Source organism: Mus caroli, unplaced genomic scaffold (assembly GCF_978045245.1).
Source record: "Mus caroli unplaced genomic scaffold, Mus_caroli_1 scaffold_14, whole genome shotgun sequence".
NCBI classification, from domain to species: domain Eukaryota; kingdom Metazoa; phylum Chordata; class Mammalia; order Rodentia; family Muridae; genus Mus; species Mus caroli.
This window is the reverse complement of record NW_028227269.1, coordinates 68,617,447-68,636,164: the sequence shown is the minus strand read 5'-3', so window position 1 is coordinate 68,636,164 and position 18,718 is coordinate 68,617,447. Positions and strand designations below refer to the sequence as shown.

At 45.3% G+C, this 18,718-nt stretch overlaps 1 protein-coding gene across 1 annotated transcript in view; it reads right to left on the bottom strand.

The window, feature by feature from the left end:
- Positions 1-3,057, bottom strand: part of Abhd12b (abhydrolase domain containing 12B) — a 29,279-nt gene extending 26,222 nt beyond the window's left edge. The window contains exon 1 of the mRNA XM_021179677.3: positions 2,911-3,057. Within this exon, the coding sequence (XP_021035336.1) occupies positions 2,911-3,005 (95 nt within the window). The 5' untranslated portion in view covers positions 3,006-3,057. The remainder of the gene's footprint in view (positions 1-2,910) is intronic.
- Positions 3,058-18,718: the final 15,661 nt, after the last annotated feature.

Genomic DNA, 18,718 nt, shown 5'->3' with positions numbered 1-18,718 from the left:
AACATGAGTTCTGCAAGTGCAGGGATTTTTGCCCATTTTCTTTACTCCCATTGATGCAAAAATATGATGACTTAGTTCACTGGCCAAGCTAGGAGGAAAACAGCCTTTAGGCTTTGTTAGAACTACTCGGTGAGTCCTAAACAAATCATATCGTGTAGCAGGTCTCACGTGGGAGGTTTATTGGGAAGGAAAATAGAGGCAGCCTCCCGGAGAGTGGGGAAGAGAAGAAAGAGGGGGCTAAGGAGACCAAGGCTTTTATTGAGCCCGTAGTGCATGTGCAAGGGCACATGAGACATGGGCCATGTGCCAAGGGACAGACACAGGAACGCCTGTTGGGCCGCTAGAGGTAACATGTCTGATTGCTAGGTCCCTCGAGAGCTGGCTGAAAAGATGCCTGACTGTCGTGCAGTCACTTCTAGCTGTCCATTGCTGTGCCTGATTGCCAACCTTCCTCCTGTCGGTATCTTTCCTGGGGATATTTTACATTTTCCTATTTAGGAAACTTGACACTGGCTAGAGTTACTAGAAAGAGAAACTTCAATTAAAAAAGTACCTTTATTATGATTGCTTGTACACAACTATGTGGGGCATTTTCTTGATCAGTAATGACTGATGTGGCAAGGCCCAGATAGATCCCTAGGCAAGTGGGCAAGTGGGCCTACATCCTTTTAAAAGTAGGATGAGCGAGCCGGGCGTGGTGGCGCACGCCTTTAATCCCAGCACTCGGGAGGCAGAGGCAGGCGGATTTCTGAGTTCGAGGCCAGCCTGGTCTACAAAGTGAGTGCCAGGACAGCCAGGGCTACACAGAGAAACCCTGTCTCAAAAACCAAAAAAAAAAAAAAAAAAAAAGTAGGATGAGCAAGTCAGAAAGCAGCATTCCTCCATGGCCTCTGTTTCAGCTCCTGCCTCCAGGTTCCTACCTTGAGTTTGTTCCTACCTAACTTCTCATCATGATAGACTGTAAGCTGTAAGATAAAATAAACCCTTACCTCCCCAAGTTGCTGTTGGTCGTGGTGTTTCATCACAGTGAAAGAAAGCAAACTAGGACAATAGTAAAACTCTGTCGCTGCAGATAGTGCTTGCTGAAGTGGCCTCCTCCTGCCTCACACCACATCACCTTAGGAACAGCACTATACCGGGCTGAGCAAGGTCAGCGCCCTGGGAACACTGGTGAATCCAAACTTCCTTGGCTCAAAGCAGCAGCAAAAGACTGGGTTCTGGAACTGGGTCTGTGCCTCAGCCCGACTCACTTTAGATCAACAATCCTCTGCTCAGTTAAAGAAAGGCACCAGTAGGCCATTCTTTGGGGAAGCATTTCTTGAGTCTAGGGAGACTTGCTTTTTACTAATTAGTGATGCATGCAGCAGACAATTTTATCAACAACTGTTTTCAGCAAAATGGCTGGCTTTCCAGGACTGTGAACTGTAGCTTTGACTATCTACCTAAGAGATGCTCTTTTCTGCCTAGTGAGGGCTGAACCATCAACCACTGGTGTTATAGAGAACTGGGGGTGGGGGATGTTTCTCATGTCAAGGGGTAAAGTATAGGTAACTGGAGCGATGCGATGCCACCCACTCTCCAACCTCTATACCAGGCTGGGGGAAGGGGGTGGGGGTAAGGTGGGGTGGGGGGTAAGACAGCAAAGATTCCCTGTTCATCATCATCCTTGGGGAGTTCCAAAGTGACATCTCCAGTGTGTAGCTGTGGCCAGAGAGTGCTTGTAACTAACACAAAATAAAACGAAACAGAAACAAGAAGCGCAACAAGAATACCAATTCAACAAAACAAACGGGATATACACACACCTCCTGAGCCCACTGCCTCACACCCAGGACCCAGCTCCAAGGCCAACAACACCGAGGATGACTGACCACGGACTCGATGAGAGACAATATTTAAAAACAAACAAAGTCGGGTGTGGTGGTACACGCCTTTAATCTCAGCACTTGGGAGGCAGAGGCAGGCGGATTTCTGAGTTTGAGGCCAGCCTGGTCTATAGAGTGAGTTCCAGGACAGCCAGGGCTATACAGAGAAACCCTATCTCGGAAAAAAAAAAAAAAAAACACCAAAAAACCAAAAAATAAACAAACAAACAAACAAAAAAACCAACAACAAAAAAACAAACAAACAAGCCGGGCGTGGTGGCTCACGCCTTTAATCCCAGCACTCGGGAGGCAGAGGCAGGAGGATTTCTGAGTTCGAGGCCAGCCTGGTCTACAAAGTGAGTTCCAGGACAGCCAGGGCTATACAGAGAAACCCTGTCTCGAAAAACCAAAAAAAAAAAAAAAAAAAAAACCACACACACACACAAAAAAAAAACCCCACAATGATAAACAGACATTTTCAGACATAAAGAATGTTAAGAATTTACACAAGTAACCCCATATATACAAAGTGATTCCAATACCCCCAGAAGTTCAGCCAGTCCTTTAAATACACACCTGCGAACCCATACCTGAAGAGCCAGGAATCTTTTCCACCTACACAGGCCTTTGACCTACAAAGATTGTACCTCCGATTACAGCACACCATAAGTTTTTGGCTGCCTCTGTTATTAGTAATATTTAAATTCATTCGGTAGAGTTGTAAATTGAACAGATAAGAGAAACTTTTTGGAGACTCCTTTCTAAAGCTCTCATACCTTCCTGAAAAGTCAAACCTCCTGGCCTCTCTGGCCTAGGTAGGATTTGAATGCTGGGGTAATGCTATCGTCAATAACCCAGGAGTTAGCAAGAATGTACAAGCCACAAAGTCCCCCCAGCCCAAAACCAGCCCTAAAGCTTCAGTGTCCTCCAGACCTAGGAGAACCATGGACAGGTCCTGGACAGGGTGGCCCCAGCAACTGCCTAACCATGCCTAAAACTGGACACGGGAGCTTTTTTCCATGACCGACCCACCAAGCACACTCACCTCAGGTTCCTCAGAACCATAGCCCACCAGGAGGTCACAGAGGAACAGGGAGGGGGCCCTGGCTCCGAGGCTGCATCACAGTCCCTAGCGTCCATCCTGAGGTTCCTCCACTCCTGAGGGAGCTGCCACCGGTTTCCAGGGACTAGGCTTGCCCTCTCCTCCCCTGCAGCTCTTGCTCCGCCCCCTTCCTCTACCCAGAGGAAAACTTGGCCACCTGCCTAAGGTCACACCCATTGCAGGGGCTGGGGCTTCCTCCCTGGTTGGTCTCATACCCAGACAAGCAGGTGATGAATAGAAATGCACTGATACATCGATATAACTATGTATCCATTTGTTTCATTCCCATTGCTTTTCATTAAATATCCCCATGAGTTTTGGCAGATGCTTACCCTTGCGAGGCCCACATAATAAAGTAAAAACTCTTAAAATCTTGACAGTAGTTTTCTAGGCACGGCTTTATAAGATCTGCCTGCCATTGCTGTCACAAGAATTTCTTTGGTTCCCTTTGTTTAAGAAACAGTTGAAAGACTGGAAAAAAACTACTTGGTGGTCAAACGCACTGACTGCTTTTCCAGGCAATAGCACACAGTCTATAATTCCAGATCCAGAGGATTTCATGGCCTTTGTGGGCACTAGGCATGAAAGTAGTGTTCATATGCAGGCAAAACACATAAACATGAAATAACATATGATTTATGTAAAATACCATTCGGGCCAAGGGATTATGAGCTACACAATGACTTCATGTATCCAAAATGAAGATCTTTTTGATGTTTTGTTTCCTTATCAGTATATAGCAGAGCCTATTCTCCTGCCAAGGTTAGTAGACACCTGAGCCAGCTGCTACCTGGTACAAGTTATATTCCTGTAGCTTTCTCCTAAGAGCAAGAGCCACAGGCCTGCCAGAGCTGCCGCACAGAAGCCATCCAGGCTAAAGGGTGGGGATGAGGAGAAAAAAAAAAAGATGCAATGTGATGCCAGCATCCAGGCTTCCTCCCAGAGCAAAGCGCATCATGCCCTGAAGCCAAATGTGCTTTTTTTTTTTTTTTTTTTTTGGATGGGGGTCCTCGGTAGGCTTTGACTGTGAAGCCCTGGTGCAGGGGACTCTTCCACTGGGGGGAAATGAACCCTTTCAGAAAAAAAAAAAAAAAGACAGCAGTCAATAAGTGTGTGATTTCATTTCATAGAATTGGCAAGGACAGAGTCTCTGTTTCCCCTTTTAATCGCTCTGACCATGCTCATTTCAGGGGCAGAACCCAGATTGAACCTCTGCTTTCCCTGTGCCAGAGCAAGCACTCTCCCACTGAGCGATATCCCTCACCCCCTTTATGTCTACAGCTTTATGTCTAAAGCTTGAGATAGACCTCACTAAGTGACTCCAGCGGACCTTGAGTTCACTGCGTCCCTTGCAGAACTTTAACTTTTGATCTCTCTGCCTTGACCTCAAGAGTAGGTGAGATTACAGGACCTGTGCTAACAGGGCCATCTGCAGGGTGTCCACCTTCTGATTCACATCAAGATTAGAGCAATCAGATTAGGCCCAGTCCGCGTCAGCTGTTTGACAGCTCTCTTATTCTTGGCCTTACATGCCTGATAGGTGAGGCGGCTGCAAGTGAGAATTATCAGGGCCACACCTGCTGATGGGAAATGTTCTTAGGATCCCACCCCAGGAGCTGGCCACAAAGGTGGATGGTCTGGAATTTCAGAGACCTTGTGCAAGGCACCGCTGATGAGCCTCTGGATCGGAGAGCTCTGAAGAGACCCAAGAGCGTGAGGAAGGAGGGGATGAAGACCAGTTAGCCTCGAAGGATCCCAAATTTTATTTCCAGGTTGAGAGAACTGGGGCCTGCCCTTTAGTTGAGCAAGACGAAGCCCAACTTCTGGGGAAATGTTTGAAATGATCTCTATGGCTGAAAATTAGGGCATTCTCTTCTTGGTAAGATTTGTAGATCAGTGCTCTGGGAGAGACATTCTCCACCCTAGACACCCTAGACAGACAAACAGACAGGCACAGACGCACACACCAGTTTCCTTATTTTCAGACTAGCCTTGAACTCCTGATCCTCCCACTGCCTCTACCGCCAAGGATTGAAATGACAGCCATGCCCTACCATGCTCCTCTCTCCCCCTTCAAACGGCACATTTAGAAGTCAGAGTCTACGATCTCCAATCTGATTTGGCATAATTAAAAGAAAAAAAAAATCATTCGAGCTGGAGAGATGACTCAGCAGTTAAGAGCACTGACTGTTCTTCCAGAGGTCCCAAGGTCAATTCCCAGCAACCACATGGTGGCTCACAACCATCTGTAAAGGGATCTGATACCCTCTTCTGGTGTGTCTGAAGACAGCTACAGTGTACTCATATACATAAAATAAATAAATAAAATCGTTTAAAAAAATTTTTTTAATTATTCATTGACTTTTAGGTATCAATCACCGCACTGGGTACTGGAAGAAAAGGAACCGGAATTCCCTGGTAGGGACATGATCCGAGAGGGGGTTGTAACAGTATGGAACAGAAATTAAAAAGTGTCCCACATCAGAAATCAGATCAGGGAATAAGCGGTCTGGGGGTGGGAAGGGGAGGTGGAAAAAGAAAAGGTGACTAGGCAACATTTGAGGGTCTCAGACGAGTTTATGTCTCAGCTGTGCTGGTGCTAGCCTCAATATACGGAGCTCTCAGGATGTGTGAAGTGCATTGGCTACATGGAAATCATGTCAACAAAACTCCACCCCTTGTAAATCGAGTCAACAAAACTCCGCCCCTTCCCAATGCAGGGCTGGGAATTGACCCAGACTCTTCAGGCAGCCTAGGTAAGCACTATAGCAAGGAGCTGCACCCAGCCCCAAGCTGACTTTCAGTGTCATTAGCAACGTGCACAGAAAGAACACAATTGAATGCATCCTGTGACATGTTGTGTGGATGTTAAGACAAAGTCGCTGGTGCAGTTACCAAGATGCAGTTACCAAGACCAAGATGTTCCATCAAGAAAGAAAAGCTCAGCTGGAGACAGGATAATTTTACCACCTAAAGTTATCTTGGACAAAGACAATGGGCGATACCCCTGTCTCCTGGCAACCTGCTCTGGAGGTAAACAGCTGGCAATGAAGTGTTTGGAGCTGTAGAGCCAGCAAACAACAATTAGTGGGTTTTTTGTTGTTGTTGTTGTTGTTGTTTGTTTGTTTGTTTGTTGTTACCCTGAGAATACTTCCCAGAGTGGGGAGGGGTCTCAGATCAAATAAACAGGAGAATGGAGACAGAAGGCCAGCATCCACCTCTCTCTGCTTCCAGACTGCAGGTTCAGTGTGAGTGACCCGTTCCACCCTGGAGCTGGTCTCTCTCCCAGGACTCCTCAACCACAAGGGATTGCATCCTCAAACTAGGAGCCCAAATGAATCCTCCCTGCCGTGGGTTGCTCTTGTCAGGTGTTTTGCCACAGAGATAACATGGTCAGGAATACATACAGATAACTCAGTCTTTAATTGTTAGGAATTGCAGCCCGTTCTTCAGAGTGGCCCCATCAGTGTAGAATCCCAGCAGCACAGCACCAAGGGTCTCGGCTCTCTTCCGCTTTACCTTCCTCTCCTCACACTCTCTGAGCCTCCCATGTACAGAGCAATTTAGGAATTTAATGCTGAGGAAATACAAGTGAAATATTAATAGTCCCAGGAACTGGGGAGCAAGTGAAGGAACTCACAGCATGTAGTTTTCTGTTGAGGGTTCATATTGGTTTTGCACGTATCGAAGAGAATTTACCACATAAGTTCAAGGGTGAGATTTGGGTCAGTCTCGTGTGCTTGGGGTTGAGAATTAATACAGGTCTCCTATTAGCTGGAGTGGCAGATGCTCTGAGGATTCCTGAAGCCAAGGCTCTCTTTGAGCTGAAACTGGAAGTGTTCAAGAACACCAGAAGTGCTCAGTCCATTATTCCTTCCAATGAGCTCTTCACAGTGCATGGTAAGCCTCACACTCCAGCTCCCCTTGTTATTTCATGATGAGAGAGGTCAGGGTGGTCTCTACAGAAGGGCCACCCATTAAACCTAGAGCTTTGTTGCCTCCTGCCAGTCTGGTTTCCTTGTCCGAGACCCTCCAGCTATTGCTTAGGTTGATGATTCTGAAGCCGGTGGTATAGCGCAGTGGCAAGTTCAATATCCCATTGTTAACTCTCCCCAAAGGCAAGTCAGTTATTTCCCACGATTCCTTCCCAGCTCACCATCTCTTCTTATTGTTTCTACAAGGATTTCAAAAACTATCTCCAATCATTTGGGAAGATGTGGACTTCAGCACAATAAAATGTCTCAAAATCTTTCCTTGGCCAATGGTCTTCAATAACCACCCAGAGGCAACTGAAGAGAGAAGCATGTTGCTATCCATACTTCCCCCAAACCCAATTCACTTGTAAGATCTTGTCTCATATCTTGAAGAATTACCACCATTAATTTCTTTCTCTTTTTAATGTTTAATTTTTATTTCATATGCATTGCTATTTTACCTGAATGGTGTATGTCTGTGCGAGAGTGTTGGATCTTGGAGTTACAGACAGTTGTGAACTGTCATGTGGGTGCTGGGAATTGAACCCCGGTCCTCTGGAAGAACAGTCAGTGCTCTTATCCACTGAGCCATCTCTACAGCCCCGGCAGCAGCATCAATCTAAAAAAACCTCAAAAGCAGTGTTCATCTCTATTCTATAGGATGTATGCCCTCATGTGATATTTTTTTATTTGACCGGTATCTCTTTAAGCACATTCTCTATTTGACCGGCATCTCTTTAAGCACATTCTCTATGTAGTACACATCTTCGGGGCGGTCTAATTTTATGCAGGGACTAACTCATGAAAAGGTGAACAACAACCAAGGAGTCGCCGCCAAGCCATAAATAAATGTAACAGATAATACACATCCCTACGGGCTCACTAGTCAACATCTTCATAGGCAGAAAAGGTCAGGGGAAGATTAAAGGAAGGTACCACTCCGTTGCCTAGAAACAGCCTCAGAAATGGAAGATAACTGAAAAGATCTTTCCAAAGAATCCCATAGGATGCTAACGCTGAGAGATCTGCATAAACAACCATTTAATTTACTCTAGTTTTACACAGAGCAAACTGCGAGCCAAGCAAGAGCAAATGATGAGAGACGGGTTGCATTCACTCAGCTTTTCCAGAGCAGCCACTGCATACAAGACGCCTTTAATCCCAGCACTCGGGAGGCAGAGCCAGGCGGATTTCTGAGTTCGAGGCCAGCCTGGTCTACAAAGTGAGTGCCAGGATAGTCAGGGTTACACAGAGAAACCCTGTCTGGAAAAACAAACAAACAAACAAAAAAAAGACATAGCAAAGGCTATACCGAGTCAACACAGCAGGGAAGGTGGGGCTCCTCCTCAGAGGTCCTCAGAACCTGGCAACAAAGGAGCCTGCATCAAAGCCACTGGGCGGGGCTATGGTGAGAAGGTTGTGGGAACCCGGTGCTGGTTGTAAGCCTGACAGAGCCTCCTCTACTTGTTCTTGAGAAGAGCATAATTCAGTGGTTTTTTTGTGAGGTAGACACTCCTCATTTCTGCATAAGTAATCAGGGTGGTAGAGCTCACACTTCCTCGTCCAACCACATCCCATCTGCACGCCCAGATGCTGGGACAAGAGATGCTCCAGGGGAAGGCAGTGTACACCTGGATTCGTGGGAGGGGAAAACCCTTTGGTTTTAGGCCTTGACAGGGAAGCAGGAAGTCACCCACGGATAGGATTTTTTTTTTCTTGACTCCTACTTTATTTTGTTTGTTTTAGGTTTTGTTTGGGTTTGTTTTATTCACTTAATTAAAAAAAAATCTTATTAAATCCAGAGCTGATTACCCTGGAGGCAGTTTAGCTGGAAAGGTAATTAGATTAAGACTCTGAGGGTCGGAGAGATCTATTCCTGAAAATGAAACCATACTCAGGAAACCATGGAGGAGACAAGAAAATAGAGAAAACAAGCCGAATCGGCCACACAGCGTCACACACAGAAACACATCGGGTCCCCAGCCTTCTAGATACCTGGCATTGGTGCAGAGGGCAGAATGAATCTCTTCCTTTCTTTAAATCATCACCAAAGACAGCTCCAAAAGAAAGGTAGCTGTACTTCCCTCCCCTCCCCCCACGCCCATCCCCCCACATACACACACAGCTGGAGTAAGTGAGCCCTGGCACAGCTGGAAATTAGAGCAGTCTCTCATCTTTGCCTTTAGTTTTTAAACAAGCAGGAAGAGAGCCCAGGGAACGCCCTCCCCACCTCCCACCCCGGGAGAACTACTTGGATCCTGATGTCAGTCAGCCTGGGGCTGTGTTCCTTGTCTTCCCTCCAGATGCTCCATTGGAGCATCCTGCCCCTAGAGAGGAGTTTTAAAATAATAATAATATGTAGTGTGAAGTGAGATCATAGATATGAAAGCTCTCCTTTGAAGTGTTGTTTCCAGCCTACCCGGTACAGCACTGATATTATTTATTAATGACTGGATTTGATCTCTCTCTCTCTCTCTCTCTCTCTCTCTCTCTCTCTCTCTGTCTCTCTCTGTCTGTCTCTGTCTCTGTCTCTGTCTCTCTCTCTCTCTCTCTCCTGGGAAAATCCTCCTTCATTTAAAGCATTTACAGCACAGTAGCTTACAGACTAACATGGAAGATTAATCACTAGTAAATACAAATACCAAAACGGACACGAGGTCTAGCCATGGCCTCCTCTGGCTCACCACCAGCCAACGGGAATTAGAAACTGATAACTGATAACTAGCAAACCCACCCTCAGCGGGAGAGACAAAAGAATGTGGGAGTAGGGCTAAGAGGGGTGTTTTCACTCTCCTGCTTGCTCAGGGTCAAAAAGAAGGGGTCAATGCTCTCTCCAAGAGACTGAGCCCCAGGACTCTAAAATTACTTAGCAGACATCAGCTCATTACCCAGAGGTGAATGCTGACTATCATTGTGAGGTGACTAATAAAGCAAGTTTTGTTAATTCTTGGGTATATTTGTGGGAGTGGAGCATTCGTGTATGCATGGGTTGGGGGTAGGGAGTTCATGTATGCAATGTGTTATGTGTGTATGTGTTGTGCATGTTCATGTGAAAGCCTAAAGTCAACTTCAGGTGTTTTCCTCAAGAGCCACAGTTTTCTTTCTCCTCCTCCTCTTCTTCATCCTCCTCTTCCTCTCCCTCCTCCTCCTCCTCTTCTTTTTCTCCTCTTTCTCCTTCTCCTCCTCCTCTTTCTCCTCCTCTTCTTCCTCCTCTTCTTTCTCTCTACTTAGAGCCAAACTTACTCCTAACTAATCCGCCTTATACCATCATTGCTTGCTTTTCTAGAACTATGTCCCAACTTTGAATAGGGTCGACCCTCTAAGAAGTTAAACGATATTTATCCTGTAGGCCCAAATGTCCCTCACAGAACTCTGGCCCACCCCCATCCCCTACAGACTCATCCAACAGTGTAAGCCGTCTGGTGCTAATGCAGAGGTGAGAAGGTTAGACCCAGCAAAGAGGACAGTGACAAAGGCAGAGGTGCAAGCAAGGTTAGCAAGAACTCATTTCAGGACCTTCTGCTCAGAGCACGTAGAGAAATGGACACTCTGGGCAAATACAGAAAAGTATGAACTTGCTTAGAATCTACAGGCCCAGGCTTTCGTGGAGACAATTCCATCTTGATTATGTATATACTTCCTACCAGGTTGCTGTACGTAGAAGAAGCCTATGATTATAAACACGGAAGGCCTGAACAATGGAATTGTCTTCAATGACACTGCCAATGGGAAACTCTGTGACTGGCATCAGCAAGTTACTGATAAAAGCAAGACATTTTCACCATCCAACCAGACAGTTAGCCCAAATCTCCTCCTGTGGGGAGACTCTAGCACAGCCTCTGCCCTATGTGGAATGCCTGCATCTGTGCAAAACCTGAAATATAACTACACAAAAAGGAAGAGTTCGGTCTGAGAGGTTTAAATAGCCTGCAAATTATGACCTGGGCCTTGATATGGTCTGTAACCCCTACCTGACCTGCCAGAGAGCCTACAATGGCCTTGGTCTAGTACACAGAGACCTATTTGGCCCTGCCTTTAAGCAGAATCGATTGACTGCTTTGGTAAGAGAAAAGGGCTGAGTTTCCACCCTAGAGCTATCTGTGGGCTGACCATGAATTACCAGCAATTAGAAAGGATCAGTCAGGCTGTGACTGTGGGTAGTGTCGCTGCAATATGGGAGGGTTTGGGAAGGACACTGGGAGTGGGCATCTCTTTTCTCCAAATCCGTGATACTGAGGAGGAGGCTTGGGCGTCCTTTCTGCCTAGGAAAACATGCCACTTTATCAGTCAGGATAGAGCACAGTTTCCAGGTTCCACTTAGGGCAACAGGACATTTTGTAAGACCTCTGTTTCTATGAAGCAAGAAGCAAGGCATGTAAAGTATGTAGATGAGCAAGAAATTGAAACAATTAGTGCTTGCCAGAAACTTTTAAGACTCCTGGCTTCTACCAAGGCAAAGGTATTTAGGTATTCTAGCCAACACCAGGTAGTTGTGCTTTCAGAATTTGTTTTGAGCCGATCTCACCATGCATCCTTGGTTGATTTCGAACTTACTATGTAGACTTGATTATCCTCAAACTCACAGACATCCACCTGCCTCTGCCTCCTGAGTTCTAGGATTAAAGAAAGGCATGTGCCACCATGCCCAGGTGATGGGGTCTCACGGTCTGTTCTTATTTCTGTGCATGTGTGTAGGTCGCTGAGTGTATATGCTGTAAGAGTGCAGGAGCCTGCAGAGGCTCAGATCTTCTGGAGCTGGGATTACAGGTAGTTTGTGGGTGCTGGGATCTTAACTTCAGTTCCCTGGGAAAGTATTCTTAACTGCTGAGCCATCTCTCCAGCTCATAATAGATATTCTAAAATCTGTGTGTGAGATATTGTCTTGTTCTGTAAAATGTGCAGAATTCAACCATCCTCACTACAGGGTTTGTACAGAATGGTAACACTGAGTGTGCATCAGTGTGTTTGCCCCGCGGCCTCGCAGGAAAGCTATCATTAGTAGAACTGACTGTGTTCATCCCCAATAGGATTAAATGATTCCTTCAGCAAAGGTACAGTGACTTGGGAAGGAACCATCTGAAGCCATCTGAAATGTAAGATGTTCAAAATTCACCTAGAGCATGCAACTCCTACCTACAAGCTAGGACCTCGCTTTATTTCTCTCCCTCCATTGTCCCAGGGGCTAACAGACTGCAGGCAGCCTATAGCATTTAATTGGCCAAGTATAAAAAATAGACACGCTGTTGTAATTCTTATATCTAACACGTGGAGGCAGCAGTGAGCCGGCGAGGAAAGAAAACAAAGGTGACATCTTCAAGCCAGAAAGTTTGAAAGGGTTGGGGGAAGAAAGAGATACCACCAGCTGGCATGGTTAAAATCATTTGTGTCTTTCTTAGTCTTCTAAAACCTATTATTAAAAGAACAAACTCTTCTAGCATATGTCCTCTGAAGTGGTTCATTTCCCTACTTCTCTCTCTCTCTCTCTCTCTCTCTCTCTCTCTCTCTGTGTGTGTGTGTGTGTGTGTGTGTGTGCGTGTGTGTCTTAATAGAAAGCCTTCTTTTCTATTCTGTTACAGAGATGGTTATTTTGAAGATTGCAAACTTCCTCCTGCCCAGTCCAAGTTGAAGTTCCGGGCGGAGGAAAAACGTTCCAGGCCGGCAGCTGTGCGCTGTACTGGACAACAAGCACCGCCTTTGTGGAGAACCTCGTGGGATGATACCCAGGCAGAAGGTTAGAGAAATGGGTCTCCAGCGGTTCCCTTTACTGGGAGGAAAGAGATGGGGCCACGCCTTCTTCGAAGAAGGCTTCGTTTCATTCCCGCAGATCTGAAAAACCATGCTCATGGTCCCCTCAACTTTTTGAAGAACAAGATGGGCCCACAGCCAATCCCCTAAACCCTCAAGTGAGCAGACATCAAGTAGGGAAGACAGATGGAAGACAGGCAGTCTGTAGCAAGCTGCTCCTCCTGGAAATTGACACCCTAGAGGGACATTGGGGATCACTCTCCACATGGCCCCAGAATGCAGCATCTAGAAGGGCAGGAGAGCCCCTCCCGACAAGAGGCCTTTTGTGTGCCTGTCAGGCTGGGTTGTATTTTTAGACTTAGCTAGGCCTGCTCTGGATTTCCCCTCACACAGCTGCTGCCGCTGCTTTCCAAAGCCCATCCTAGGAAGCCAGGCTTCCCTAAGCCTTTGTTTGCCTGAAGAACGGAAGATAATGTTTGACAGGGGAGGGAGAGTTATGGGAGCCTGCAGAATTCTTTCCTCAGCTCCCAGACAAGAGGGTAAGTCTTGTCACCCTATCCGGCAGCATCTTGTCACACACAGACACACACACACCAGTCCAGCCTAGGACCTCCAGCCCATATTTGCTCAGGACCAGCTGCCTCATGGCATGGATTGAGTCCCAGTACATCTCTCTGAGTGAGAGAAAATTTTACTCCATGAGAAGGAAGCTCAGACCCAAGAACCAGACTCAAAGACACCTCTCTCAGCCACTCTGGTAAACAGGCTCTTCCTGCGTATTCTGTTTTAGAGCATTTCATTATTCCTCCATCTATAAATAAATAAATAAATAAATACACACTTGCCGTAGCATTTTCTTTCAATTTGCTACTGTAGACAAATCAAGACATGTTTACACTTCTGATATTGGCAGTCTTTCTGGAGCTGCAGCTTTAAACCTCCCTCGTTTGTTTTTATATATATATATATATATATTGTTTTATTTTATGTGAGTATACTTTTATACTGTTGCTGTCTTCAGACACACCAGAAGAGGGCATCAGATCACATTACAGATGGTTTTGAGCCACCATGTGGTTACTGGGAATTGAACTCAGGACCTCTGGAAGAGCAGTCAGTGCTCTTAACTGCTGAGCCATCTCTCCAGCCATCACCACCCCCCATTTGCATTTTAAAACCTTCCCAACACCTGTAGGGACTAAGGGGTGAATGGGTTTTTTGTTTTTGCTTTTGTTTTACTTTCTACTTTTTTTCCTACTGTTTCATCTTTATTCAAACAATGAGCTGTTACTGTTTGGCAAATGGGAGTATTTTTTAAGGTACAGTGCTGACAGGCAGTGGGTGGGAAACGAGGCATTTCTTGGTGATTATTAGATCCTGGCTTTGATAGGATGGTGGGCCTGACTAGTATAGCAGTGAGATGTTGTAAGAGAGGTGGGAAAGATGGATGGAGAGGGAGAGAAATGCTGTTGAGTCAAGGGAAGACCTGTGGTTAGGAAAACGTAGCCCTGCTGTACCAGAATGTATGCCAAAGACATAATGGGATGGGTGAGATTGAAGGACATGCTACACAAAGCACAGTCTACTGGATCTTATGGACAGAAGCATGTCCTAGAGAGAAACAATATATGAAGATCCCTGCACTGCAGAGCAAGAGAAAGCATTCCTATCTAAACCTATGGTCATTGGAGTGTTAGCCAGGCTTCCTCAAAAGCTGCTAGCATGCCCAAATTCGGTACAAGAGCAGTCCAGCCAGCCAGGCAAGCTCAAGTGACCATCTTATCATATGATAAGATGTATATGATATCTTAATGATACCATATACAATTTGGGGTGGGGTGCCAAGTCATTTGGTGGGCAAAATGACACTGAGGACCAAGATGGCTGTCATTATGTCAAATGGGATCCCTATAGCAATGAGACCTGATGTAGCTTAAGTCTCTGGGTGGAGGGGAATCTTCAGGATATACTGAGAACACTGGAGGAAGAGCAGACAAGGGAGGAACCAGGTGCCAGTGGGACTCCGTGTGAGACAGGGAGTGAGGCCAGTGGCTGAAGGTATGGAAGAAGGAGGTGTGCGCCCAGTTATCCTAAAGTGGGCATTCTTCACCTGGCCAGAACTCAGGGGTCTGTGAACTTGGGTGGGAGAAACATCCTATTTTTATTCCTATATTCCCCCACTACAGCCTATTAGATGCTTCCATGATTAATGTCAGAAAATTCATATAGGATAGTAACATCAATATTTATGACCTCAGCATTGGTAACAATCACAGATTTTTGTATCCTGTTTTCATATCACATGTCAGTTGTGGCAAATGTCTCTAAGTATTATTTCTATTCATCATTAATTTAAAATGCTGGTAATTGGACCTGATAATGGATCATGTTTTGTACAACATGAGTAGATTTGCATGCATTAGCATATCAAAATGACTATAATTTTGAAAGCCGTATGTCCATTAAATAGTATTTTTGCAATCCTTTATTTATTATTATATATTGTTAAGAAGTATTCTGAGAGGCAAGTCAAAATTCATCAGCAAGGGGACTGGAGGTATGGCTCAGGGATTAAGAGCACTGACTGCAAAGACAGCTAGTGTTTTGTTTTGTTTTGTTTTGTTTTGTTTTGTTTTTACTGTAACCCCAGCACTCAGAAGGCTGAGGCAGGAGATGAGTTCAAGATTAGCCTGGGCTATCTCAAAACAATAAAAGAAGAAAGAAGAGGAGAAGGAGGAAGGGGAGGAGGAGGAGGAAGAGGATGTCGACGACTATGATGATGATGATGAGAAGCAGCAGCTAGGTGTGATGGTATACGCCTTTAATCCCAGCCCAGGGTGGCCGGCAGATCACTGTAAATTCAAGGCCAGCATGGTCTGGACAGGCCTTGCCCCATTCTTGATCAGTCTGGGCATTCAGGCCTGTGAGGCCACCACGCAGTCACAGAGGAAGACCTGTTGAAGCAGAGAATACAGAGCTGAATAAACGGAAGCCAAGGTCAAGGCAAATGTTTACTTAAAATGAGAAAGGATATAATCACACAGATTATAGATTTTTTTTTAAAGAATATTTTTATTTTTATTTTATTTATTTTGCTTTGTTGTTTGTTTGTTTTGAGACAGGGTTTCTCTGTATAGCCCTGGCTGTCCTGGAACTCACTTTATAGACCAGGCTGGCCTCGAACTCAGAAATCTGCCTGCCTCTGCTTCCCAGGGGCTGGGATTAAAGGCGTGTGCCACCACCGCCTGACTAGATTATAGATGTTTAAGAAGATAAATTCCACAGACCTTATGAAGACCACAACATAAGATTTACTCGATGGACACATTTCCGTAGCCCCTTCCTTTCCCTCCATTCTTGGCTGTGTATTTTGATCCTTTCAAAATGTCAATTTTTGCAAAAAATTCCTAACTTAACGACCAGATGGATAAGACAATATTTCTTCTAATCCACTGACTGGCATTTCTTGTGTTGGTGGTTGGGCTGTGGTGAATGCGCATGCAACTTCGCATGCAAACTTTTCTGTTTTGTCAGACAAAGCTGAACAGTGGCTTGTATGTTGAAGTGTTAGTTTTATATTTGTTGTTAATTTTCTAGTCATATCTTTGCCTGTTTCTCTAGAAAACTTTTGGCATTTACCCTATCAAATTTAAAGCTATTTGATAAGCTGGGTGTGGTGGTACACAACCTTCATCTGAGCACTCAAGAGCCTGAAGGAGGATTCTTTTTATTTTTTTTTAAAGGGGGGGGGGTGGCTACTGGAGAGATGCCTCAGCTTTGAGTACTGCAGGGGCAAAGGACCAGAGTGTGGTTCCCAGCACCACCCATAGGAGGCAGCTCGTAATCTCCTGCAACCCCAGCTCCAGGGTGCTGCAGTCAGGTGTACACACACACACACACACACACACACACACACACACACACGAGCACTTTCTTATACACACCCACTTAAATCTTTTTTAAAAAGACAGGCTTTTTGTATAGTAGGAATTTTAGTACTTTCTCCTCTCTCTCCCCATCCATTTGGTTTTGTATGTGTATAAGTATACTCGTCCAGGCCGGGCGTGGTGGCGCACGCCTTTAATCCCAGCACTCGGGAGGCAGAGGCAGGTGGATTTCTGAGTTCGAGGCCAGCCTGGTCTACAAAGTGAGTTCCAGGACAGCCAGAGATATACAGAGAAACCCTGTCTCAAAAAAAAAAAATTAAAAAAAAAAAGTATACTTGTCCATGCAGGCACTAGCGGAGGCCATTCGAGGACACTGGGTGACTTCCTCTACTGCTCTTGCCTTGTCACCCTGAAGCAATCTCTCACAGAAGATGAAGCCTGTTGCTGGAGTGGCCTGCCTGTGAGCTCCTGGGATCAGCTTGTCTCTGCCCTTAATGCTAGGCCTGCAGGCAGGCACAGCCATACCAGGCTGTTTGGTGGGTGCTAGGATTTGAACTCACACCCTCATGTTTGCAGAACAAACTCTTTTACATTCTGAGCATCGTGCCACGCCTCCATTTTGGTGTTTTTTTTTTTTTCTTCTATAATATAGGTTGTAAATATGTCCTCGTATGCTGATAACATCCTTTGACTTTGTTCATGGAGGCTTTGCTGTGCAAAAGATTAAACAATATTAAAGTGAGTAAATGTAACAATATTTTATCTTGGTGTACCTTCATTTTGGGGCACAAATAGCACATTTGCCTCATACCCTGTTCATAGAGGAATTCAGCTGTATTTTCTTTTAATGCCGCACCTTTATTCTCGGATCCATTTGGAACTTACAGTATCTTCCCTGATGGCTGCTTTGTTGTCCATTGCTGTAGGACAAGAAGCTTCAACATTTAGTGGGCAGGAAGCACTGTTATGTCTGTTATGTGTGGCCGTCAGTGCAGGCTGAGCTCAGCTGGCGTGGCTGCTCGGCTAGCTCTGGCTCTCACACATAGTTGCTGTTTGGCGCTGGGCTGGGGCAGCTCAGAGCCTTGATGTGGGAGTTAGGACTTTCTCCTTCCTCGTCTGAGTCTGTGGCCTCTGCTCTGTGGGCCTCTTTAGTGGGGCAGCTGGACTGCTCTCCCTCCTCCTTCCTCCTTCCTCCCTTTGTTGTCTTTCAGTTTCATTGTGATAACTTTTTGTTGTTGTTGGTTTTTGTTTTCTTGGTTTTTTTTTGTTGTTGTTGTTTTTGTTTTTTCGAGACAGGGTTTCTCTGTGTAGCCCTGGCTGTCCTGGAACTCACTTTGTAGACCAGGCTGGCCTTATATTCAGAAATCCGCCTGCCTCTGCCTCCTGAGTGCTGGGATTAAAGGCGTGTGCCACCACGCCCGGCTCTCATTGTGATAACTTTAACATGTTATAAAATCCACTCATTTAACATTTATGGATTAGCTGGGAGTCATCAATGCTTTTTTTTAATCTCAGCATTCATGAGCTAGATCTCTGTGACTCTATATATCAAGTTCCGGACCAGGCATGGCTACATGGTGAAACCTAGTCTCAATCAGTCAGTCTATCGATCAATACATAGTTTGCACTTCAATGCTTTCAATGTATTCACAAAACTCATTCATGTAGTCCTAGTTGGCCTAGAACTTACCATGTAGACAATATTGTTGAAATTATGGTGATCCTCCTGCCTCTGCCTCTCAAGTTCTTTTTAATTGTAGCACTGATACATATCTCTGCTTTGCCATTCTGTTCCTCGTGGTTCTCACTGATAGTATGTGTGTGTGTGTATATATATGTATATATAGGTGTATATATACATATATATAATTAAACTAAGCTTTAACTTCTTTTTTTTTTTTTTTTTTTTTTGGTTTTTCGAGACAGGGTTTCTCTGTGTAACCCTGGCTGTCCTGACACTCTAAGCTTTAACTATATATATGCATACATATATATGTACATATATATACACATATATGCATATATATGTAGTTATGTAGTTTTAAATCTTAGCTTAGAGGTAGAGTAGCTCTGGGCAGGACTCAGCTCATTGGCTAATAGGCAGGTGTCTTCTTGCTGTATCTTCACAAGTTAAAGAGGGGGGGT